Below are 26,402 nucleotides of genomic sequence, written 5' to 3' on the forward strand. Positions count from 1 at the left end.
GCAAGTGTGCTTGGCACGGCGCAGAGCTAGGAAGCAGACATGAAGACGGCACAGCCTCTCATCTGCGGAGCATGGCACACTTCTTCAACAGGCTTTTACACAGATTCCCTCATTAGACAGCAGGTTGGCCAGCAATAGAGATGCTTTAAGAGTTAGGCTGCCAATAAAATTGGAAGCCCACACTTAGAACTGTGCTATGTCAAAGGAAAAGAAGGCAGAGCACAGACGGAGAAAGAGCGCGACCTGATGTGAGATGATAAAGCACTCCAAGTGTGAAGCCTGGCAAGCTGAGGCTCTACTGCGAGCCTCCACGGCAGAGCCGCAAAAACGTCTGGCTGGGGGCTTCCCTGGTGGTGCAGTGGTTGAGAGTCCACCTGCCGATGCTGGGGACACGGGTTCGTGCCCCGGTCCGGGAAGATCCCACATGCCGCAGAGCGGCTGGGCCCGTGAGCCATGGCCGCTGAGCCTGCGCGTCCGGAGCCTGTGCTCCGCAACGGGAGAGGCCACAACAGTGAGAGGTCCGCGTACCGCAAAAAAAAAAAAAAAAAAAAAAAAGTCTGGCTGAAACCAAGATATGTGTGGACCAAAAAGGCTCAGGAGAAGAGGCAAGGGGGAGGGAGGAATCCCTTGTGGAGCCACAAAATGAAGAAGTAACAAGGGAAGGGAGAAGATCCAAGCAAGAGGATTAAGGACTAGTCAGAGCCCAATGAGGGGAACACACAACTTATTCTCTGTAAATCTGAGGTAATGAGAGCAAAATATTAAAAACAGCAGAGAAAAACAACTGAAGACAGCAGACCTAAACAAAGATGTTTCCAACAGAGACAAGAATGTACAGATGATGATGGAGTGATAGAAAACAGCAACCAGCCTGGTAGTTCACTCACATTTGGATAATGTCACAAAGGAAATGAGATAGCATCTGTAGGGGTAGTGAGGAGTTTGCCATGATTAAAGACAGGAGGACCCAGACGGAAGAGATTAACTTAAACTACGAAGGCCACTTTTTGATAAGCGGGTAGTATCAATACATCCGGCCAACGCTCCTCTTGAACCAACTCCAAGTTTCCCCTTTGCAACCTTGCAAATTATTAGAGTCAGAAAATGATCCTACTTTTGAAGGAAAAACAATGGGATTACTTTATGTAAAAATATGTACAAGTTTAGACTGTGACTGTGTACCGAGATGAGGAACGCTTCCATGTAAAGAGCGGACAGAGAGACAGATACTAGAGGTGAGGAAACTATTTTTCAGCGGGAGGGCAGCAGTCCTGGAGACTGCTTTGCACGTGAGATATCAGGTCCCAGATGCTAGGACAGGTGGGAAGGAATGTGTTTTCACTCACTTATCGCTATTGGCTATCTTGCGGAACTCTCGAACAGTCATGGCTTTCTTCTGTATGTTGTACTGAGTAAAAAGGCCAGACTGCCCAGTCACTAGCTGCTGGATGGGGGCAGGAATGACCAGGTCATCAATATCATCATAGGACGCTCGTGGCTTCCACTCCTTTGGAGGAACAACCTGTAGGGAACACAAGAAACAAAGAGATCAGAAACCTGACAAGCTGGTCAGAGTCCAAGAAGTGTGCAGGCCAACAGCCGATTCTACTAAAAAGTCACATGGGTTTAACCATGCTCACCCAAACACGGCAAGTCACACTGTCATGCTAGCCCTGATCCAGTTCTGCTACCAACTAGCTGCCTCGTTGCAATGATCTAAGGTACGGAATTCTCAGCCTCAGAATCTTATCTGGGCACCAAGACAAGAGGTTGAAGAGTTGATTCTCTCTCAATCTAACAGAAAGTTCACATGGGAAGCCAAATTACTATCAGAGTGCTGGATGAGACCGAAACCGAGAACGAGAGAAGTTGGATTGATGAAAACACCCTTCTCCACCAAGAGATGGAAGCACCACAGCAGCTGGCCCTGGGACACTGCTCTCTTCCTCCCTTTTAAACATTCTAAGCAGCTCTTCTCCAACCTAAAAAGAGATGCTTCAGATGTTAACGAAAGGAATTAACTTGTAAATAGGACAGCAAATATTCAACTACCACCAAGCCTGCCTTTCAGTAAAACTCGGTTCTTCCAGCCTTCATTTAGGAAAAATCTTACTGCCACCCTGAGTCCCAAAGGCCCCGTCCCCCACCTTAGCCAGCCCAGCCCGATGAGCTCCTTGGGATTCAATGTAGGCAATATAACGACTGAAGTTCCGGAACTCCTCCATAGTCGGGTAAAAGGTCATTATCCGAGCACTGGGATTCAAGGTTTCAGATTCAGAAGCCATTTTCCCTCCTTTTTGAGGTCACTTTGGTCAGGCAGGAATCTGAAGAAATACATTAAGAACATAAAATTATATAAAATGTGGGCTTCCCTGGCGGCGCAGTGGTTAAGAATCCGCCTGCCGATGCACGGGACACGGGTTCGAGTCCTGGTCTGGGAAGATCCCACATGCCGCAGAGCAACTAAGCCTGTGCGCCACAACTACTGAGCCTGCGCTCCAGAGCCCGCAAGCCACAGCTACGGAAGCCCACGCACCTAGAGCCCATGCTCCGCAACAAAAGAAGCCACTGCAATGACAAGCCTGCACACTGCAATGAAGAGTAGCCCCCGCTCACCGCCACTACAGAAAGCCCATGCGCAGCAACAAAGACCCAACGCAACCAAAAATAAATATTTTTTAAAATGTTAAAAAAAATTATATAAAATGGGGCTTCCCTGGTGGCGCAGTGGTTGAGAGTCCACCTGCCGATGCAGGGGACACGGGTTCGTGCCCCGGTCCGGGAGGATCCCACATGCCGCAGAGCGGCTGGGCCCGTGAGCCATGGCCGCTGAGCCTGCGCGTCTGGAGCCTGTGCTCCGCAGCGGGTGAGGCCACAGCAGTGAGAGGCCGGCGTACCACAAAAAAAAAAAAAAAAAAAAAAAATTATATAAAATGTAATTAAGATTGAATGCTGGAAATGTCAGTGCTGAAAGAAATTCTGAAGCAGCTGTAAGACCTCACACCTGGAATCTGCCTCTAGGCAGGTCATTTAAATGAGTAAGACACACTGGGACAGAAAAGGTTCTGTCTAAAGGATTCTAATGTATAAAATTGCCTGTATTTAAACCTGACTTACATGGAGACATTGTTTCAGCTAAAAAAGGGAAACTGCAATTATTTGGTTGTTGGTCCCATCTAACAAAGCAGCTGCCCCGCCCATATTTTCCCCTTCTCTTTTCAGCTGCTCCCTTATTCACACCTTGCTGTTTCTAAGTATTAAATTCAATATACTACAACCAGATTTTTTTTAAATAAAAATCAATCTACGGGCTCCCTTCTACGGCAAAGCTTTAAAACAGGATTCTAGATTCCTAAGAAAAGTTAGTTGGCTACCAGATTACAAAGTTTAAGGGTTAAAGAGTACCCTGATATTAGTAGCCTGAGCTATGATTTTTAAAACTCTAAAGTGAAATTATTCTCATATCTAAACCAAAATGCAGTTTCGGCACTGCTATACGAAGTCAAGCTAGAGACTAGTTCAATTGCGCTGTACCCAGAACTCAAAGGACAAAATTTAAACAGGCAATAAACTGGCAATAAAGGGCAAACTTCATAACTGACTGGAGGTGAAATAAATACTACTTTGTTTTTAGATGAGGCCTTCAGTTAAGTGGGTGCATCCCCATTGCCTGGTAACACAATAGACTATTTTGACTGAATAAGAACCAAGCACACCAGCTAAAAGAAGCCAGTTTAGAAGCAAAAACCGTATGTCCTTTTCTTTACTCAATTCCCCCAAATCTGGGTCCCAAAGCCATGGCAGTTCAGCTCCAAGAGTCCCCTTGAGAGCTGGAGCGATCAGAAGGGAGGAAACTGTGTCCAACCTACCAACAATCTAGTAAAAGGTTGGGAAGACAGCATGGAGTAGAACTGTCTCAGGTAGGAGAGAAGACAAGTCCCAGTACCTGCATCTCTCCGGGTTCCATTTCACCAAAAATAAAGTGCGTTCCTGGCCTGGTGCTTTCCTGCACCTCGTCAAACTTTGCATGGCAGATATACTGTAAGCCCTGTTTTACATACCAGGAAATTTACCCACAGTCCTGTAATGTTCTCCTAGTGCTCCTGCCATTACACTGTGCTGCCTACAGCATACTCTCCACTTAGTCTAAGCCCTTTACAAGGGCAGATCCAAGTGTAGAGGAACCTAAAGTTTTATGCAATCTTGAAGACCCTCTCTTTAAAAAAAGAATACAAAATATCTTACTCTTGCAAATTTTATAAAGACACATAATCATGTGAACACAGTGTTAGGGCCCATCGTAGGGCCTCCCAAACCCCTAATGGTGCTTCATCTGCCTCTGGCCTTATTCATCTTTGTAAGCCTAGAACCTAGAACAATGCACGGCACAGAGTAGGCACTCAGTAACTGTTGAGTAACCGATTTCTTTCCTCTTACCTCAACTGCTCATTCCTTTTCTTCTACCCTAGGATTCCCTTCCCTCAATCTATTTCCTGGGGAAAGTTCCCATTCCCTGACACCTTCCTCTCCCAACCCAGCAACAAAGCCTACTGGTTTAAGAGAGCACTGCCCCGGAGTTAAAACAACTCTGAATACAGATCCAGTCTCTGCCATTTATTAGCTGTGTGACCTTGGCTGTGTAAGCTGCCCGAGTCTCAGTTTCTCCTCCTGTAAAATGGGGATCCCAACCTCCTTGCCCGGCAGGGTTGCTGTGATTAACTCAGATGATGCAAGCGAAACGCTAAGCACTAGGCCGGGTACTTATCAACTCAATAAAGGGAGCTGTTGCTAACAACCACCTCAAACTCCCGCCCCCTCCCCTCGCAGATGCTCCCGCGGGTATCGCTCCCAAAGTAGCCCCCCGCTCCCAAGGTCCCCGAAGCTCACCGCGTAGACGCCTGGCCCCTCCCGGCCCCGCCGCCTAGGCGAGTGAGTCCGGGCCGCAGGAAGAAGAAAATAAGGCCCAGTAGACCCGCCCACCCTTCCCGACGTCCATTGGCTATAAGAGATTGGAAAGGGCCAATCTCAGGACCCATTTCAGAAGCGCCTGCTCCCATTGACCGAGAACCATGCCTATCACTGACCGTTGAAGACCGCCCTCCGCCCCTCCCCCACCAGAGCTCACGGTCACGGCTACAGAAGCAACAAACCTAAAGGATTCAAAAACCCTCTGGTTCTTACTTAAAGCCCACTGCCCCGGCAGGGCTAAGGCCCGACTTCTGCTGTCGCCACTAGCCGATCCCTCTGCTTTCCCAGCCGGCGAAGGACGAAGCTCCGCCTCCTCTAAAGTAGGCCTCTGCGCAGTCGCACAGCGCTCCACAGAGTCAACCAATCCAGGGGCTGCCAGAAGCCTTCAAACAGCCAATGAACGCGCTCTGCAGCCGCCCCAAAGTACTGGCACATCAATCGGCTCAGCCTATGAGCGCCGGCTAGGGCTGTTGCCGGGAGGAAACGCTGTACCACTCGCGACCGCGGCCACTGAGCATCTCTGCTGAATCGCAGAACTGGCCAATCGCAGGCGGGCTTCTGGCCGCCCGTAGCTAATCTGGATTAAAAGAGTTGAGTGCCTAGAAATGGGCTAGTTGGCCAGGGTAAAGGCACTGATGGGGTTGTTGTAGGATGTTTCTAACGAAAGGGTGGGGACAGTCTTCTGCGGGGTGAGTAGAACCCTTACCTAAGGTAAAAGTGCGCTGGGGACCCTTAGGGGTGGCTTCCGAGGTCAAGGAGTTCCTGATAAGGTGACCTACCTGTCCCAGATTGCCCAGTACTGTCTCGGTTTTTAAAACGAAAAAAGTCCCGTGTCTTGGGAACCCCCTCACTTGCCGGCAAACCGGGACATTTCTTGAAAGGAGCAGTTCCTAAGGGGAAAGGAGCTCTGTGGGTCATTAGGATAAGTCCTGAGCAGGGATGTCCTTAGGGTCATTAAAAAGCAGTTCCTCCGTGAGTAAGGATTTGGGGGTCATTAGGAGCAGCTCTTGAGGTGGAGGGGAGAAGATCCTGGAAGTCATTAAACACACTTCTGGCGGGTGAGGGGGTCCCTGGAAGTCATTAGGAACTGTTCCTGAGAGGTAGTGAGTCGCCCTAAGGAGCACCCAGATTGTCAAGGGTGATGGGGAAGGAAGCAGACAGGACACTCCGATAGGTCAAAGAGAAAAGTAGAATACCCTCAACCTGAGTCATGAAAGATGTACAAAGTTACTCCCAGATGAGTAGTGCTGTGGTGCACTGTAAAGAGCTATGGAGGGACTTCCCTGGTGGTTCAGTGGCTAAGAGTCTGCGTTCCCAGTGCAGGGGGCCCCGGTTCCATCCCTGGTCAGGGAACTAGATCCCACATGCCTCAGAGTTCTCATGCCGCAACTAAAGGTCCCACGTGCCGCAACTAAGACCCGCCGTAGACAAATAATAAATATTTTTTTTAAAAAAAGGAGCTGTGGAGTCAGATCTTGTTCAAAACTAGTCGCTCCTCTAAGTTTGGGTTTTCCCACGAGTAAAACGGAAAAGATAATACCTGCCTTGCAGGATTGTTGTAAAGATGAGAGTTAATATATGTTGGTAAAAAGGATGGTATTACATAGAATGGAATGGACATAAAACAACTATGATTTATAACCAGGGGCTGGGCACATGCTGCCCCCACCGCCCCCCAAAGAAAGCATGGTTCTGTTTCAAAAAAGACAAGAGAATGACTGTTGGGTAGGCAACCAATAGTCTTTCACAACAATTATACAGGTTTTCTCTCTTGACCTAGTAAGGTAATAAATTAGATAACAGATTATATTGCTTAGCTCAGAAAATTGCTAAGAGAATGGCTGAAGAATCCAACCTGGAGTATACATAACAAGGAAAATCACCCCAAATCACCCACCACTCTCCTCAATGCTGCCCGCAAACATGAGGTGCTGTAGCTTGCCTCACTGACTGTCCTGGGCATGGATACAGTGGCTAGCACTGCTGTCACTACCAACTACTCCAGGAATTTAATCTTGTTACATTTCCCACTGCTGCCAAAAAAGATTTTCCAGGATCGCTCTGACTTTGTATCACTAGCTTCCACTTGGTGTGTGCACATGATAGGTGGAACCTAGATCCAGTTCTCTTGACATCCTCCCACATTACTGACCAGTTTATCTTCGTCACCCTTTTAAGCTCATCTTTCCTTTCCCACCCCTTAAATGTTCACATTTGAAGCAAAACTAATCTATGGTGAAAGAAGTCCGAGTTGGGTTTACCTTGGGGTGGGAACAGGGAATGATAGGGGGTAATAGAAGGAACGTGTCTGGGGTGTTAGTAATGTTCTGTTTCTTGATCTGGACGGTGGTTATTACACTCGTGTGTTCACATTGAGCTGTACACTTATAAGTTGTGCATAACATTCCATGAATATAATACCTTAATTTTTAAAATTAAATTACAAAATTAATTTTAAAAAGCAAATTATTTTTTAAAAGAAAACAAAAATATTGATGTCTTCACGGCTCTCTGTCCTGGTTTCTAGTGTTTAGGTGTTTCTGGTTTCACAACTCTAGCAGTATGACCTAGGGCAAGTTACTTAACTTCTCTAATCCTCAGTTATAGCTAAACTTGGAATAGCACTTCCCTTTCTTGGTTGTGAAAACTGAATGAGATAATGCAGACAGAGCACTTAGAAGTCAAATTGGCAGGTAGTAAGTGCTCAGTAAATGTTAGCTGTGAAGGTGGATTATGATGATGGTGTAAAGATACAAAGCACTTAGCATAAAGCCTGAAACCAGAGCTCAACACACTTTCACTCTCAGGGTTCACTCATACGTGCACACTGATGATCCAGTAAAGTCTTCTCCCCTGAGTTCAGATCCATACATCGTCCTATCTCTGGACACCACCACCCCCACCGCCTGGGTGTCCTACAGGTACCTAAAACCCACATGCCTAATAAATAACTAATCTATTTACTCCACAAATGAGCTCCACCTCCTAGGTCTCCTATCTCGGTGGGGCAGCCATCCACTGGATCACCTAAACCAAAAAAAAAAAAAAAAAAAAAAAAAGCAAGCCAGAAACCAGTATGCAACTAGGGATTCCTTGATACGGTCCATCACTTCACCCATACAAAGTTCCACAAAACAAGTGCTTTACAAATGCCTGGATTTGTTTACATGCCCATCTTCCTCCATGAGACAAAAATCTCTCAAGAGGATCACTTCGGTCTTATTGGTGGTAACATTTAGGAATGTGTTCCATTGCCAGATATAGAAAACCCCAGCAACAGTGGCTTAAACAAATACAAAGTTATTTTTCTCAAATGTAATGAGTCAGAAGGGGGCATTTATTGGCATTGGCTCAGTGCTCCACAAAGTCACCAAAGATACAGGCTCTTTCCATCTTTCTCCAACATACTTCATTCACAACCTGGCTTTCACCCTCATGTGTGCACCTCATGATCATAAGGTGAGTGCTGAAGCCCCAGACATCCTGCCCACATTCATGGGGATATGGAGGAAAGGGACAGTATCAGCAGTACCTGTTACTCCTATCAGACCGAGCAAAAAGTCTCCCAGAATCTGTCCACCTACCAGTAATGAGTGGAACAGAAGTATCCCTGCTTTCATGGTGTTTACAATCTAATGATGGAGACAGACATGAAATAAGTGTTCACACAAATAAATAAATCACAAAAGTTGTGCTTGCTACAAAGGAAAAAAAGAGGGGAGAACAACTTTTAAAGTGACTTGCTAGCAACGGTGGTAGGATTTAGACATTAAACTGTCATTGTGGCATAAAGTTCATGGCACGCTTCTAGCTCAAGGGTTCTTTCCCGGAGCTTCACTTCGTCTGGCACCCAGCACAGTGCCTAGCACATAGTAATCATTACATCGGTAATAATAGTGGCAATAACATTAGCTTAAAAAGTTAACTACATTTATTGAGCACCTACTATGTTCCAAACATTATGCTAAATGCTTTATATACACAAAAATTGTTTACATTGTCATTAATATTTTTCTTTTTATAAAAACTTTTTATAGGGGTATAATTTATATAACATAAAATCTGTCTACTTCAAGGGTATAATTTAAGGATTTTTAATAAATTTACCAAGTCATGCAGCCATCAACCAATCCAGTTTTAGAACATTTCCATCACCTCAGTGAAACCTATCACCTCAATAAGGTCCCTCGTGTCCAGTTACAGTCACTCTCTATCCCCCTTCCCAGCCCCAGGCAACTATTCATCTACTTCGTGTCCGTATAGATCGGCCTTTTCCAGACATTTCATATAAATAGAACCATACAGTAGATGGTCTTTTGTGTCTGGCTTTTTTCACTTAGCATAATGTTTTTGAGATTCATCCATGCGATAGCATGTATCAGTATGTCATTCCTTTTTAATACTGCATAGTATCCTTCTGTAGTACTGATTGACATTCGGGTTGTTTCCCACCTTTTGGCAACTATGAATAGGGATTCTGTCAACATTTATGTGTGAATTTTCATGTGAATGTATCGTTTCATTTCTCTTGGATAGACAATTAGGAGTGGAATTTCTGTGTCTTACGGTAAATTCCTGGTTATCTTTTTAAGAAACTGCCACACTGTTTTCCAAAGTGGCCATACCATTTCACATTCCCATCATCCCCTTCTCCACATCCTTGCCAACACTTGTTACTGTCTTTCTGATTATAGCCATTCTAGTGGGTGTGAAGTGGTATCTCATTGGGATTTTAATTTGCATTTCCCTGATGACAAACAATGTTGAGTGTCTTTTTATATGCTTATTAGCCATTCACATATCTTCTTTGGTGAAATGTCTATTCAAATATTTTGTCCAGTTTTTAATTGGGTTGTTTGTCTTAATATTGAGTTGTAAGAATTCTTTATATATTCTAGATACAAGTCCTTTATCAGATATAGGCTTTGTAAGTGTTTCCTTTCATTCTGTGGCTTGTCTTTTCATTTTAATAGTGTCTTTGGAAGCACAAGAGTTTTTCATTTTGATGAAGTCTAATTTATCAATCTTTTCCTTTTATGAAGCGTGCTTTTGGTGCATTGACATTAACATATAGTTCTGTCCTGCCTCCAAAATTTATCCAGAGCCCAGCACTTCCCTCCGCCTCCATTGTCACCACCTGATCCAAGCCACCATCAGCTATAGCCTGATCAGGATAATTCCTGCTTCTGCTGGGCCCCCTGCAGTCTGCTCAACACTCAGCAGGCACAGCGATTCTTTAATACTAGATGCCCGATCATGTTACTCCTCCTCTTAAAACCATCAAATGACTTCGAATCTCATTCTGGAGAGAAGCCAAGTCCTCATAATGGCCTACATTCTTCCCCCACCCCCATCCCTGTATAACTCCGCCCCCAGCTCTCTGCTCCAGTTTCCTGCTCCCCTAAGTCTGAAGGGCTTGTTCCCTCACCGGCTCCAGGGCCTCGCTGATATGTCACCTCCTCAGTGAAGCTTTCCGGGACCACCACTGCATGCTTCATTTATTTGCTCTATTTATTTTTCTATGATTTAATTCTCCCCATTAGAATATCTGCCTCCATGGGGGCAGGGATCTGTGTTTTGTCCACCAAGATCCTCAGCACCTTATAGCTGAGGAAACTGGGAGGCAGGGAGGTTAAGAAACCTGAAACAAACACTGAGCCTGAGAATATCTGTCGAATAAATGAATGAATGATGAACTGAATGAGTAAACGAACGGGAAGGACTATGTTTGTATGTTAATGTGCCTTTGGTGTTCACCTCTGGGTCAGTCACATTCCAACCCTTGTCTCTGGACACTAGCTGCTGAATGTAAACATTCTTCTCCAGAGCTTCGGGAGGCTCTGCACAAAGGGTCTGATACTAGTTGCCCAGGAAAGAAGCCATGATCCGTAAGCACTGGAAACAGATTGACGCAGCCTGACCTGCTCAACCTGGATCACTGGGGTGTGGGTGTGGGGGAGCTTCTGCAGCCAGGTCAGTCCACGTACATAGGAAGAGAATCCAGCCTCAATTCAGCCTTGCAGACAAAGTCAGTTGGAAAGCCCAGGGCCTTCTAGCCTATGAAATATAAAAATACAAATATAAAAATGCTCCAAGGCAGACACACACGTACCCACAAATACACCCTGGATTTCTACATTTAACAAAAACACAATTTTCCTTTCTGGCTCTGATTTATTCTCTGGCCATGCAGAGGATGGCTCAGTGTTCCAGGCAGAGGCACAAAAGCCTTGGAGAGCTGCAGCAAGAGGCTCCCCGCGGACCACTTCTACATCACAATCACTCCCTTCTCCTTTGCTTTCACCAACTTTCTATTTGGTTTTTGTTTCGTTTTGAAACAAACAGCCATCAAAATATCTTCATTTCAAAGCCAAACCATTTTTCAAGACTTGACTCAAATTCTACCCATTGTGCATTCTTTTTTTTTTTAAAGACTTTTTAAATAAGCACCTCTGGGTGCTTATTTTGTGCCGACTCTGGGGATACAAAGATGAGGACAATTCTATCCCTCTACGTTACAGGCACCTCAAACTCACCAAAAGCAAACTCTTGGTTCTCCTCTAAACCCGCTCCTCCCTTGGTGTTCCCCGTTTCAGTAAAGGCACCAGTCTTCATCCAGGTGTCCAAAGTCTGTGTTGATTCTTCTCTCTTGCAGCCCACATCCAGTCCTATTGACCTTACTTTCAAAACTCTAGCCTGAACCTACTCTTCTTACCACCCCTGGCACTACCATCCCACTTCAAGCCACATCACCTTTCTTCCGGACCCCTGCAACCACTTCCCCTTCCAACCTGTTCTCCAAAGAGCAGCAAGGGTGATCTTTCTAAAGAGCAAATCTGAATTCAGTGCTCTACTGAGAACCGTTGAAAAGATGTCTGTGCCTTCACCATGAACTCCAAGCCCCTTGCCCTGACCTACCAGCTCTGAGTGATTTGGCCCCTGCCCACTCTCCACCCCATCCTGCCCCACTGCCCCTTGCTCTCTGGGCTCCAGCCTCGCTGGCCTTTGATCTGTTTTTCTAAAACCCTCCTTAAAAGAGCTGTGCCCCCCTCTGCCTCAGGGCCTTTACTAAAGACCACTTCCTCGCAGAAGCCTCTCTGACTCCCACTCCAGCTCTATGCTGTTCTCCTTGCTTTAGGCACTTTCCCTGGAGAGCATCTAGAAGAGTCTGTAATTATGTATGTGTGTAAGATTTTTGTGGCTGATGTCTGTTTCCCACCAGACCAAGCCGCTAAGGAAAAGGACTTTGTTTTTCCACCATCAAATCTCACCACTTTGTACAATGCCTGGTTCATAGTAAGTACTCATTGAATATTCCTGGAATATTATTTGTGGAAAGAACAGATAAATGAAGCCACACAGATTCCACTTTGTATAATAGTTAAGCATTCAGGCTCTGGAGTCACACAGATCCAGGTTCAAACCTAGATTCTGCTTCCCTTGTAGCTGTGTGACTTAGGGTGAGTTGCTTGACCTCTCTGAATCTTAGTCTTCAGCTGCAAAAGGAGATACTGATACGAGCTACTATACAGGGATGTTGGGAGAAATAAATTTCAACAATGCAGGTAAAGTGCTTGGCACATTTAAGTGGTTAGTGATGCTAGCAGGTATTATTATAGCACATCATAGGTGTATACCATGTGTTTGTTGGATTTAAATCTTTAGGACCACGTAGGAGCTCAGACTGGAGTAACTGCAGAGACTGCCCTGAAAATGTGCCAGAGAGGAGGCTGGAAAGGACCATCCCTGGAAAGAGGCCTGGGACTCAAGGTCTTTGGGGGAGAGATTGAGGAGCTTACTTCTGGGGCCAAAACCTCCTCACAGGTCAAAGTCCGGTCCAGGTCCTGGTTGATCCTCATTTATTTCTTTCTTTAAAAAATATTGTTCCTACTCTTTGACATAAATCACAGCAAGATTTTTTTGGATCCACCTCCTAGAGTAATGGAGATAAAAACAAAAAAGAACAAATGGGACCTAATGAAACGTAAAAGCTTTTGCAAAGCAAAGGAAACTACAAACTAGATGAAAAGACAACCCTCAGAATGGGAGAAAATATTTGCAAATGAATCAACACACAAAGGATTAATCTCCAAAATATATAAACAGCTCATGCAGCTCAATATTAAAAAAACAAACAACCCAAGCAGAAAATAGGCAGAAGACCTAAATAGACATTTCTCCAAAGAAGACGTACAGATGGCCAAGAAGCACATGAAAAGCTGCTCAACATCACTAATTATTAGAGAAATGCAAATCAAAACTACAATGAGGTATCACCTCACACCAGTCAGAATGGGCATCATCAAAAAATCTACAAACAACAAATGCTGGAGAGGGTGTGGAGAAAAGGGAACCCTCTTGCACTGTTGGTGGGAATGTAAATTGATACAGCCACTATGGAGAACAGTATGGAGGTTCCTTAAAAAACTAAAAATAGAATTACCATATGACCTAGCAATCCCACTACTGGGCATATACCCAGAGAAAACCATAATTCAAAAAGACACATGCACCCCAATGTTCATTGCAGCACTATTTACAATAGCCAGGACATGGAAGCAACCTAAATGCCCATTGACAGATGAATGGATAAAGAAGATGTGGTACATATATACAATGGAATATTAGTCAGTCATAAAAAGGAACAAAATTGGGTCATCTGTGGAGATGTGGATGGAGCTAGAGACTGTCATACAGAGTGAAGTAAGTCAGAAAGAGAAAAACAAATATTGTATATTAACACATATATGTGGAACCTAGAAAAATGGTACAGATGAACCAGTATGCAGGGCAGAAATAGAGACACAGATGTAGAGAACAAACATATGGACACCAAGGGGAGTGGTGGTGGTGTGATGAATTGGGAGATTGGGATTGACATATAGACACAAATATGTATAAAATAGATAACTAATAAAAGCCTGCTGTGTAAAAAATAAATAAAATAAAATTCAAAAAAAAATATTATTCCTTGGGAAATCTCTGTATGAGCCATCCTTACCATTAGTGTGGGGCATGGGGAGAAAAGCAGTTCATTAGGGAGAGAGTGGAGTTTGCTGCAATGGATGCAGACCCCTTCCTAGTTAAGGAGGTTGGGGGTGTGGGAAGACCCTCTAGGAGCTGACTCAGGTGTGTACTCAGGGTAAGACTGAAAGGAAGGGCCTCGGAGGAGGAGCTGGGAGTAGAGATTCTAAGGATGAGTATTCTGGCAGCCCAGCCATAATCCCACCCAAAAGATTTACTTCCTGCCTCAGGGCCAGGTCAAACTCCTCCCGTTTTATCCTTTTAGCAAACCTTCATTGAGTCCCTACTTTGGGTTGGGAGGCAAGTGAGACAGGGTCCTTGCCAGTGGAGGAGGCAGATGAATCAAACAATAATTATAATGTCAATTTGCATTTCATTTCTGCACCACAGCCTACATAGTATCTTTGGTATTTTTTTTCCTATCTTAGTATGTGAACAGCTGAAGAAGAAACAGTAATAATTTCAGCACAGTGCTGTGGTTACTGGACCAACAACACAGCTGGATGTGAGGCTGTCTGGCCGAGGGTGGGGGAGGTAGGGGCCAAAAGAGGATTCCTCAAGGACTTGTCCTGGGTGAGGTGCGCTAGGAAGGGCATCCACGCACGTGCGACCACAGCCTGGTGTGTTTGTCTACCACGGACACATCTTTATGAAAAAAGTACACGTCAGAGGGAGAGAAACTAGAAAATGCGTTTAAAACAGGGAGCATCAAGGGGCAGGCCCTGGGGCGATCTGGAGGGCCTCACCCATGTTTATGAGGGGCACGCTCCTGGGGCGTCCTCTGCCTTAGAGAGATACAACTCTTTTCCTCATCATCCTGCCAAGGAGCTGGCTGCACCCCCCCAAAATATCCAGCCCCAGTCAGCAGCCCTGCTCCAGGTCAAAACCACCTGAGCCAGGGCAGAATGACAGAGCTGGTGGACACCTTAGGGAGGTCACTGAATCCCGGCCTCAAAATGTCCCGCCTCAATGCAGAGACCAAAGGCCGTGGGAATGTAGCCTCAACCTTCACGAATCTGACAACCCAATTGCGGAGCAACAGACCAGGCACCTATGCTACTGGGGCCCCTAATCATTCCTGGGCAGCCTGGGAAGGCTTCCTGGAAGAGGTGACATCCTGGGCCTCAGGAGGCCTGGGGCTAGAGGGCAGTCAGCGAGGTGGTGGGGTGAGAAGTTTCCAGGCAAAGGGAGGGCATGATGTGTGAAAAGAAAAGATGGGAGAGAGAGAGAACTAGGAACCTGAGGGAACTACACTACCACGTGGTTGGACCTTATTGCTCTGGAGTGACAGGATGCCAGATCCAGCAGGACCTTGTAGCCTTATAAGAAATTGGATTACATTTAGATGAGAACAAAATGGTTCTAAGGAGGGTTGACAGGATCAGATTTTCACTTCGGAAGATTTGCTGTTTGGAGAATGTATTGGAGGACCACCAAGGGAGAGGGCAGTAATCTGTCCTACCTGTGGGTGGAGGACCCCCATTTGTCCTGGAGTTTTCAGAACTTTTCCTGTCTATGACCTTCTCGGCCCCAACTGTTAGCATGGAAAAAAGTAGTATGGAGATTCCCTTTTTACAGCTGAGGTCCAGAAAGGCGTGTGTGTTGGGGTGCGGGTGGGGGATTGCTGCAAAAAAACAAACAAACAAAAAACCCAAACAGAGAGCATCATCAGCTGGAAAAATCACTGCTAACATTTTAGTGTATATCCTTGCCAGTGCTTCTCTAATTTACAAAGGCCTTAAGGAACTGTCAAAATACAAATCCTGATTCAGTAGGTCTGGGGTGGGGCCTGAGATTCAGTTTCTAAAATGCTCCCAGGTGATGCAGATACTGATGGTCTCCATATTCACTTGAGCAAGGCTGTATTTATGTGTGTGTGTATATTTGGGGTTGTTTCTAACTTTCCAGTATTATAAACAATGCAGCCATGAATCTTTGCCCAGAGATTTTTAAAATATTTGTACGGTCGTTTCCTTTATATACGTTCTTAAATGTGTATCACTGGGTCACAGGTAAAGTATATTTTAAGGCTTTTGATAGATATTCCAAATATTCCCCCCAAAGGGTAGAACCAGATTATATCCCCACTAGCAATATATGAGTGCTCAGATCCCCACATCATATGAACACATAACTTTTGCCAAATTGATAGTCGCACAATAGTACCTCAGTGTTCTTTCAATTTGCACTTTGATTAATAGAGAGACTGAGTATCTTCCCGAGTTTTACTGGAATTTGTGTATCTTCTTTTGTAAATTGCCTATTTGTGTCCATGCCCGTTTTCCTATTAGGGTGTTTACTTTTGTTCTTATTGATTTGAAAGCTTTGGATTTAACTCCTTGATTGTTACAAAGGTTTAGCATGGTGTGCTTAAGAAACCACGGTATTTAGGGGCTTCCCAGGTGGCCCAGCAATTAAGAATCCGCCTGCCAATGCAGGGGACATGGGTTCGAGCCCTGGTCCGGGAAGATCCCATATGCCACGGAGCAACTAAGCCCCTGCACCACAACTACTGAGCCTGCGCTCTAGAGCCTGCAAGCCACAACTACTGAGCCTGCATGCCACGACTACTGAAGCCCACGCCTAGAGCCCATGCTCCGCAACGAAAGAAGCCACCGCAACGAGAAGTCCCCGCTCGCCACAACCAGAGAAAAGCCCACGCGCAACAACGAAGACTCAACGCAGCCAAAAATAAAAATAAATAAAATTAATAAATTTATAAAAGGAAAAAAAAGAAACCACGGTATTTAGATAAACCTCGAGTACAGGATTCAAGGAGAGATGAGCCATCTGTTTTTTTTTTTTGCGGTACGCAGGCCTCTCACTACTGTGGCCTCTCCGTTGCGGAGCACAGGCTCCGGACGCGCAGGCTCAGCGGCCATAGCTCACGGGCCCAGCCGCTCCACTGCATGTGGGATCTTCCTGGACTGGGGCACGAACCCGTGTCCCCTGCATCGGCAGGCGGACTCTCAACCACTGCGCCACCAAGGAAGCCCGAGCCAACTGTTGAAGGAAAACATCACGGTCTAAAGTGCCAGGCTGTGGACCCTGGGGATGCTAAGAGGCTGCATTGTGTGCATTACAGCCCTCGTTCTAGAAACTGGGATGGCTGCACACATCAGACAGCATTTCCTCCCTCTCAGCAGGGCTGGATGAGCAAGTTTACTTCTGATCCCAAATTTTAGGCTTCATTTAGACTCCAACTAGCTTTTCTTTCTTTTACGTTAACATATATTCTTCAGATACATCGCTGTCAATTTTATCTGCAACCAAAATCGAGGATGGAATTTTCAAAAAATAATATCTAGTGGAAGAAAAACAGGGGACTAGCACTAATTAATTTTAACAGAAAAATATAATGATGGGGGACTGTATTCGGTAGGAAAACAAAGCCACAAAAGTTAAATGAGTAGTTCTGGCTTTGACTAGACAGACAGATGAATGAAACAGACTTGAGGCCCAGAAGTAGATTCTGTACTTATAATAACTTCATATGTGATTAAAAAGGAGGCATTACAAATCAGTACAGGGAGAAAGGTGATCTAAACAAATAATTATTGGGGGGAAAAATCAGTTTAGATACTCACATGAACCATACACCGAAGTATTTTCAAACATAAAAATTCCAAAGATAGTAAGCAGATGAACTCAGATTGATGGAGAAATCAGGGCTGAGAAAACCACAGCCCAAGATCCTTGAGTCAGGGGTCATTCTTCCCAAGAGAAGCCTGGACTGGGTTTAAGTTCAGAATTTACAAATAAAAAATCGAAGTGGGAGACCAGGCAAACATCAGGGTAACTTGATAAAGAAACCCATTAGCAAGACATCAACAGTGTCATATAACCCTCCTCCTTCAACAACTGTTTCATACAGAACTAGAAACAGTATCTTTAAAAGTTTCTGGGGACAATTTTTTTTTTTTTTAATAAAGAAGCCCTTGCCAGAAAAAGTTAAAACTGAGAGTGAATGTAAGACAAAGATATTTTAAGGAATACAAAGATCAGAAAGTTTATAATCCTATGAGAAAAACTTTTGTGAGAGGTACTCCACCAAAGTAAAGCAAAAGGCTCATCACGCTGTGTAAGAAACTGCGGCAGCCGAGTGCGCTCCAGGAGGGAAGGAAATAAAGAAAAAAGCAGAGAAAGACTTATTTGAAATTGAACCTATTTATAGGTTCTCGATGTTAGGATGAAAGACTTAATTATACTAACAGATCAGAAAATATTATAAGTCTTGACAATGTGAAATAAAAAATGGTACTTGGACGAGAGAGAATCAAGGAAAGTGAGCTAATGTTCTCGTTCTTCATAGAGGGTAAGCAGTAAGATGCTGCTTAGGGTGATAAATCAGGAAATAAATGTTTAAATATATTGTTTAAAGTAATGAGGGAGCCCCCAAAGAATTAAAAGTAATAATATATGTAACAAAATCAGGAGGAACAGGTGGGAGTTCACATAGATTGACCAAATTCCACAGGTTTTATTGTGAGGACTCACCAGGTATATCTACTAAAGGTGTAACTTTAGTTGAAGGTGCAACTCTTCAACTGTTTGAAGATGTACTGCTTACACCCGAAAAACTAAAATCAGAAGCTCCAGGAGGGACTTCCCTGGTGGTCCAGCCGTTAAGACTTCACGCTCCCACTGCAGGCAGCCAGGGTTCAATCCCTGGTCAGGGAACTAGATCCCGCATGCTGTAACTAAAGATCCCACATGCTGCAACTAAGACCCGGTGCAGCCAAATAAATATTTTTAAAAAAAGAAAGAAAAAAAAAGAACTCCAGGAAATGAAACTGGAGTTGAGGGAAGAGGGAGGAAAGCATAACGTTTTTATTTTTTTTGAAAGCATAACTTTTGTATCCTTTAAGACTGTTTGGATTATTTTTATTAAAGAAGACGTGTGCATCCACTTTTTCTTTAATAAAAAACTATATTGATAACCATTTAAAAAATGATGGCACGTCTGTAACAGAAGAGTATGTAGCAGTTTAAAAAATGTTAAAAAACTAACATGTTTAAGTCCCCAATATACTTAAATCAAAAGGGCAATTTGCAGAAATATATGAACAATACGACTATAGTTGTATAAAAAATAGTTTATATACACGTTTGCATATTCATAGAAAACACACAGAAGAATACAGACTAAATTGGGACTCCCTCCAGGGAGTTGGGGGGCAGGGAGAGGATGGGGACTTTAATGTTTTATACTTCTATGTGGAAGATTTTTGTTGTTTTCAAAAATGAATTATTGGTGGTACCATTTTAAAACTTTGTTCTATTAAAAATTAGAGTAATATTAATTCTTTACAGATTATTTGGAAAATTATGAAGAAAAAATATCGCCCGACCTCACAACTCTTGGTGTATTTCCTTCCAAATATATTTTTTCTCTGTGCATCTGACTCTGTCTCTAGCTATGGGCAAGTAGCAGTGGGGAAAGAGCCCTGGAGTCAGGCAGATCCACCAATTCCAGCTGGGAGCCTGGAGTAAGTTACTCAGCCCTCACGCACAGCTTCCGCATCCTGGTAAATGACAACTTCATCCTTCCAGTTGCTCAGGCTGAAACTGTGGGGTCAACCTTGACTCCTTTCTCTCATCCAGTCCAGAAGCAAATCCTCTTAGTTCTGCCTCTAAGACGGTACCAGTATCTGCTGGCCACTGCTCACCATGCCTGGATTTCCGCCGAAGTCCTCCCATTGGCCTACAAGCTGTCCCATTTCCTCTCCGACCTCATCTCCCGCTGCTCTCTCACGTCCTGCTCACAGTGTCATGGGCACACCCGCCTCAACCCATCAGGCACGTTCCCACCCAGGGCCTCCGCCCCAGGTGCTCCTTCAGCCTGGATGCTCATCTCGAAGATGTTTAGGCAAAATCCCTCACCAGCTTCAAGTCTTTCCTCAAATTCCATCTTTTCAATGATGCTTCCTCTGGCCACCCTGATTAGTAACAAAACCTTCCCCATGTGCCTGTTCTAGTTCCCCCCCACCTCGTGACACATCACTTTCTAACAAACTATATATACATTTATTATTTTTTGTGTGCATCATATTTCCTCCTGCTAGAGTATAAACATTACAAGGGCAGAAGTCTTTGCACTAAAGTGACTCACCCTTCCCAAAGGCTCAAGTATTTGTTGAATGAGTGGATGAGACCTGATTTTTCTCATCTACAAAATGGGCATAATAGGACCCACCCCACACATTGTTTTGAGGATTACATGAAAAATATGTATTTCAAATATCTTGCACAGCAGGGTCACCTACCCTCATTTAGGATGGCTCCTGAAAGAACTACTCAGGACCAGGTTAGCCACCTAGAGAGGTGTGGAGGGGGAGATGCTCCAGAATAGCTCATGGGAAGCTCTGGAGCTGAGAGAATGCTGAGGCAAGCATGAAGAGTTGACCAGGTCATGACTGGAAAGGCGGGGGCCCAGGGCGAGGAGGAATGGTAAGGCTGCAGAGGCTGGGTCCTGCAGCCTCGGAAACCTGTGGAGTCTGGGCCGATTCTGAGGCCCTGGCAGGGTCTCCTCAGGACAGTGCCATGGTCACATCTGCCAACAGAATCATTTTGGTCGCAGTGCTGAGGATGGGCTGGCTGGAGCAAGGGCTGGGGGCAGGCAGACCAGGGAGCAGGCATGGCTGCAGGAGACGGTGGTCCTGGGAATGCAGAGGACGGAACAGGTGCAGAAGAGGCCAAATGGGCAGGGTTTGGTGATTAGTTGGATGTGGGGGTGAGGGAGGAAGGGATGCCTGATTGGGGACCGGTGGATGGGGAGCCTTGGAGGAGTGGGTTGGGAGGAGGGGGGTGGTGACAGCCAAGGGGAGGGGGGCAGACACCAGACGGCGGAAAGGGCAGGGACTCTGGAGCAGACATAACCAGGTGCGCGTGGGTCCCAGCACTGGCGCTTACCTGCCCTGTGGTCTGCCTGCCCGGTGCAGTTTGTATGCTGTTGCTCAAGTGATAATCTGATAGCTACCCTCACTTGCAAATGTTTAATGGCTCATTTTTTCATGAGGAAATATTTATTCAAATTTAATATCATCAAGTATGCAATGATGGTGTTGTTTTTCTTAACAAATAGACATATGCCCGGCAGTGAGCTAGGAGCTAGGGAAGCCAAGAAGAGCCCCGATCCCAGGCCTTGGTCACTCAGGGCCCCCAGGGAGACAGCTGGCAACACTAGAGTGCAGTGAGGGCCTCGAAGGAGGCGGCATAGCGCAGTACAGAGGCATGTCACCCAGCAGGGACACCTGCATCCCATTCTCAATCACCTCAAACCCATCAGCTGCCTCCAGCCTACCTCTGGCCTTATGTCTCCCTACCCGGATCATGTGCGTTCCTTGTAGTTTCTCGTATTTGTCGGTCTGTTTCATGCTTCCAAGACCTTGTACAAGTTGCTCTCTCCATTGGAAATGCTGTTCCCATCTTTTGAAAGTAGCCCTTACTCACCCTATGAAACACTCAGAAGCCAGCTTATGTCACCTCCTCCAGGAAGCCTTCCCTGATCCTGCCGCAGGGTGAGGTGCTGCCTCAGTGCACCCACAGCACCTCTGTGTTGGGCTCATCGTGGCACTCTCTCTAGTCTGGTCACTGCTGACTACATGTATTTTTCTTCCTCACTTGTTCTGGGTTTTGCTTGGCTTCTGTCCCCAGAAGTTCCATATGGTTTGACAACCTGGTAGGACTTATCTGATCACCAGTGGAGAGACCACTGCAGATGTTGCTGTGTGTCCAGGGGCCAGACGGCCACACTGTGTCCAGTACCCACATTGCAAGAATTATCCGAGTCCTCACTAACCAATTTCCATACCTTCTTGGCCTCCACTGCCACAGTGCCAGCCTTCTCCTTATGGCAGGGGAGGAAGAGAGGGAGGAGGTGACGGAAGGGGATGTGTGTGGCCTGGGGAGTCCTGGTACCCACCACGTGGCGACCCAGAACATGGCGGGGGTGAGGAGAGGCAGGGGGTGTGCTTCTGGCCCGGGGAGTCGCGGCCCATGGGAGGTGCTCCTTCCACGCACTGTGGCTCAGCCTTCAGGCTCCCATCAGAAAGTGGGCACCAGGCCAGGAGGCCGTCTTCTCACAGGTCCTCAGGACAGCCTCGCTGTCTCCTGAGGAGCAGGAAATCGGCAGAACCTACCCCTAGGGACTGGCTTAGAGAGCCCAGACTCCGCAAAGAGCCGAGACAGAGGCCCGGTTTGTAAGAAATCTGATTATTCAAATTTATTACCATCAAGAATTATGCAATGATGCTGTAGTTTTCTTAACAAATAGAAAACAGACTGTGTACAACAGTGAACTCTACAGCACTAGCATCCACAAGGTAAAAATGAATGTCTCATTCAACATTACCAACCCTGGATTGTTGATCCTGACCACCTACTTAGATCTGGGGACGTCTGCCTCGAGTCCCTCGGCTAAAACAGCTATGCACCCTTCCCGCCCCCACTTACCTACCTAGATAGTGCTGCCCAGAGGGAGAGGCGGCTCCCTGCCCCTCAGCAAGCTGAGATAATAAGGATTGAGTATAGTACCAGTAGTCTTGCCACATTGGTTTAGGAGGGCATCTTTGAAGGAGTGGAAAAGAGCGATTCTCAGGGGCTTTGAAAACAGCTGCAAACCAGGGAGGGGAGTCATCTGGCCCCTGCTCCGAGGACAGATGTGTGCTACGAGGCCCACTGGCATGCACCTGAAGGGCCAGCTGCACCCCTGCTTGGCCCAGAGGTGTGTGGGGCATGGCACACACCCTGACTGGTGCCCATCACCTTGGCCACACGGCCAGACCCACAGCCTACCAACACCACGCCATCCCACAATGCTGGGGACAAAAAGCAAGGCTCTGCGGACCCAGAGGGAATCCCAGGCACACGGAGCCACCTCCCCTTCTCAGGGGTTTGAAGCAGAGGCCAGGGGATGACTCTTTTTTTCTTGTGTTTTTTTTTGTTTGGATTTTTTTGTCTGTTTGTTTTTTGTCTTTGCTTTATCTTTAAACTTTGCAAACGATGGTGATGAGGAATGCCTTTCCAGGCTCCCCCAGACAAGTCTGTGGTTCTGGGCTGTGAATGTTAAACACACACTGGAATAGACGACTGGGGATGAGTGCTTCCTACCTCCGCCCCGCCCACCACTGTCTATGGGGCCCAAAATAAGGCTCTTACGGAAAAACAAAACAGAAATTAAACCAAAAAAAGAAAACTGTTTCCCTGCATTTGGCTAAAACAGGATCTTGTCTGAAGGGCTGGAAGAGCAACTGGATCAGCGATGCCTCTGCGCAGGCTGGCGGCCCCAGCTCCACACACACGAGGAAGGCACACTCCATCCTTCAGCAGTGAAAGTCGTACCAAGAAAGGGTCCAGAGCGAATTCAAAAGAGAACACAAGCTACACCGCAACCCCATTCTGCAGTTAAGAATTTGTAAAAGGAAAAGTCAGAGGGAAGAGGCTAGAATCCCTGTCTACCCCACTTAAAGTATAAAAAAGGAGGCTTTGCTCCCATCCCCCCCACGAGAAGAAGCATGAGAAACGCGGCAGCGGAACAGAGAGCTCGCAGGGGCTCCGGGGCGGGCCTGGTGGACAGAGACGTGGCCTCAGTGCACGCCTGCCGGCCCACCCCCTCGCCCAGGGCAGTTCTGGGCTCTCCGTTCGGTGTGGCAATGTTCCTGAAACGCTGTGATCCCGGTGGGCTGTGCTCTGCCAGCAGCAGCACCTGTGCAGGAGGGCTGGATGATGGTCGGTATGGCTCAGAGGAGCTGGGTCCCCTCCGGAGCCCCCAGGTGGGGGCAGCGGAGGAGAGGGGGGCGGTGGTTACGTTGCATAGTGGTCAAAGCTGCCGAGGTACTCCAGGGCCGCGCGGTAGCACAGCTGGTACTGGTCCTGCTGGGACAGGGGTCTGGTCAGCGCAGACCGCGATGGAGGATACCCCGACACGCAGCCCAGGGCACTCGCACTGCAGCCAGTGGGTCATGGACTTAGCCTCTGCCTCTGCTGGCCAGCAGCAGGGGCCAGATCCAGACATCTGCCCGGGCTTCCCCCTGCCACCCCCACTCTGCCCCTAGATCGTGTACCCGGATGGTACCCTGTGTACCATCACCATCCTTCCCCAGCACGTGTCTGTGAGGAGCTGGCTTTGGCATGGCCAGTGGCCTGCATACCTCCGTCTGCACCATGGCTGGGCGCTGTGTGCGCAGGGTCTTCACGGTCTGGAACATGTCGACCACGCCCTCGTAGCGCATCCGCTCCAGGACGATGCTCAGCGTGATGAACACCCCGGTGCGGCCGACACCGGCACTGCCCAGGGACAGTGCTGGGTCAGGGCTCCTGCCCCCGAACCCCCAACCCCCCACACGCCCAGACCTCCATGGGGTCGGCCCCACCTGCAGTGCACCGTGATGGGCCCATCCTGCCCGAACTGCTCCTTGGTCTTGTGCACCTGCCCGATGAAGTCGATGAAGCCCTCGCCCGTCTTGGGCACGCCCTGCTCTGGCCAGTCTGTGAACTGGAACTGCCGGATCGTCCTCGACTGCCCATCCTGGGAGAGGTGGCAGAGGCCGGGGTCAGGGCTGGAGCTTCAGGCGGCAGCCCCCCAGGGCAGGCGGACAGTGCGGTAGCACAGGTAAGCACCCTGAGGTCGTTACACCGAGGCCACCCTGGGAAATGGGCTTGCACGCCCACAGCTCACCTTCGATTCCTGCAGCCGGAGCTGGGGCACCACAAAGGCAGCCCCACCACAGGGGCTCTGGCAGCGTTACAGACAAGCTTTCGTACAAATATACACACTCCCCTGTCCACTCACCCTGGCATCTGTGACCTTGAATTCACGCAGGATATACTGGGGCATGTTGTACTCAGCCATCGGGTCAACGACAAAGTACTGGTAGCGAGCAGAGCGCTCCGCGGGCCAGTACTGGTGGCACTTTTCCTGTGGACAGAGGGCCCGGCCCCAGGGTCAGGTGGGGAAGAAGTGGGGAGGGGAGCTCCGGGTTTCAGAGGATTCGGGGGCAGGATGCCACAGGTGGTGATAATGGGGTCTGAGGCTGACAGGGCCGGGAGAGGAAGGACACGATAGAGAAGGGGTGGCTGGCGTGCTCACCCTGCCCATCTCCCGAAGCCTGGTAAGCATGACGATGATGGTGGAGTTGTGCTCCCACAGCATGCGCCAGAAGTCCTCGGTGCTCTCCGCCAGAGGCCCCTGCGTGGCGATGTAGGCCTTCTGCTGTCTGGGGTGGACATAAGACTGGACATGCTGGAGGTGCTGCTGTCCCCCGAGTCTCCCCATGGCTGCCTAGCCCCTTGGGGCCCCGGTCAGATCACCCCTCCTCCAGGAAGCCCACCCTGGTCTTCCAGGCTGGCCCTACTCTGTTGCGCCCCCAGCCGGCCAGGAGCAGGCCTGGCTACCGTGGGCGCGGTGGGCAGTCACAAGTGTGCTGACCTATAGCCATCCAGAAAGCTGGCATTGATGTAGTCGGAGCCCTCCACGCCGCGGATGGGTTGCAGACACACACGGGTCAGTTCGTAGGGCATGATGTTCACCAGGCGGTTCTTGAACTTGTTGCAGGGCAGGTTGGCGCTGATGAAGCGGGATGTGTGGGCCTTGGAGCTGGCCAGCAACTAGCGAGAGGGAGAGGCTGGTCAGGCCTGGCTTCCTGAAGGACTGTCCCCGGGACCCAGTCCAGGCCCTGGAGCCAGGCAGGCCCAGCCCTGAGCCCACCTTGAACTCCAGCTCCATGGCAGTCACACTTTCCCCAGGAGGCACTTGGCCCAGCTTCTGGATGTGGGCATAGAGGTTGCGAGCAGGGACCTCCGTGTGTCCACACGTGGCGGCCTCCAGCAGTGCCTCATGGATGAACACGTACTGGTCCTCGGTCTGCACCATGTAGTTGCGCTGCGACCGCATGCACGTCACATGGCCGTAGATGTCCACCGTCTTCTCATGCTTCATCCGCTCCAGCATGGCGTCGATGACGATGAAGCAGCCCGTGCGGCCCACGCCCGCACTGCAGGACACGGACTCAGCCTGGGCAGGGGCCCACCCCGCCTCTGCCCCACCCCCCGGTGGCGTGGCACTCCCTCACCTGCAATGCACCACCATGGGCCCGGCGTCCAGCGGGTTGCAGGCCTTGACCCGCCGCAGGAAGGCCAGGATGGGGGTCGGGTACTCGGGAACTCCGTGGTCTGGCCAGGCCATGAACTGGAACTGACGCAGCTCCCGCTTCTCACTGGAGCCACTCTGGGGAGGAGAGCGGGGAGAGACGGTGTGACCAGGGAGTGTACCCTCTACAGACTCAGGGCAGGATGCCCCAATGCTGAGGCCAGACCCCGGCTTTCCAACGGGACTCAGAAGCCACACGGGGCAGCCTGAAGGAGCTCGGGTGCTGCTTCCATCCATGCCGCCCATGGCACCGGCTGTCATG

General features: G+C 47.9%; 2 protein-coding genes across 15 annotated transcripts in view; both read right to left on the bottom strand.

Moving 5' to 3' along the window:
• Positions 1–5,318, bottom strand: part of KDM4A (lysine demethylase 4A) — a 43,004-nt gene extending 37,686 nt beyond the window's left edge. For 2 of the 6 annotated variants that reach the window (XM_033867809.2, XM_033867794.2), the window contains exons 1-3: positions 5,182–5,314; positions 2,148–2,324; positions 1,347–1,522 (exon numbers count right to left, since the gene is read on the bottom strand). In XM_033867809.2, coding sequence (XP_033723700.1) covers positions 1,347–1,522; positions 2,148–2,285 — 314 coding nt within the window. In that variant the 5' untranslated portion in view covers positions 2,286–2,324; positions 5,182–5,314. Of the gene's footprint in view, positions 1–1,346; positions 1,523–2,147; positions 2,325–4,887; positions 4,956–5,181 lie in introns of those variants that run through there. The other 4 variants (XM_033867803.2, XM_019937960.3, XM_033867811.2 and 1 more) reach the window with 4 other exon arrangements.
• A 16,872-nt stretch (positions 5,319–22,190) lies between these two features.
• The window catches only part of PTPRF (protein tyrosine phosphatase receptor type F), an 85,866-nt gene continuing 81,654 nt past the window's right edge, over positions 22,191–26,402 (bottom strand). For all 9 annotated transcript variants that reach the window (XM_073790901.1, XM_033867847.2, XM_073790899.1 and 6 more), the window contains 8 exons: positions 26,064–26,218; positions 25,700–25,985; positions 25,421–25,599; positions 25,082–25,208; positions 24,785–24,910; positions 24,366–24,520; positions 24,144–24,279; positions 22,191–23,865 (listed from right to left, as the gene is read on the bottom strand). In XM_073790901.1, the coding sequence (XP_073647002.1) occupies positions 23,797–23,865; positions 24,144–24,279; positions 24,366–24,520; positions 24,785–24,910; positions 25,082–25,208; positions 25,421–25,599; positions 25,700–25,985; positions 26,064–26,218 (1,233 nt within the window). In that variant the 3' untranslated portion in view covers positions 22,191–23,796. The remainder of the gene's footprint in view (positions 23,866–24,143; positions 24,280–24,365; positions 24,521–24,784; positions 24,911–25,081; positions 25,209–25,420; positions 25,600–25,699; positions 25,986–26,063; positions 26,219–26,402) is intronic.

The sequence above is a fragment of the Tursiops truncatus genome, chromosome 1 (genome assembly GCF_011762595.2).
Source record: "Tursiops truncatus isolate mTurTru1 chromosome 1, mTurTru1.mat.Y, whole genome shotgun sequence".
NCBI lineage: Eukaryota > Metazoa > Chordata > Mammalia > Artiodactyla > Delphinidae > Tursiops > Tursiops truncatus.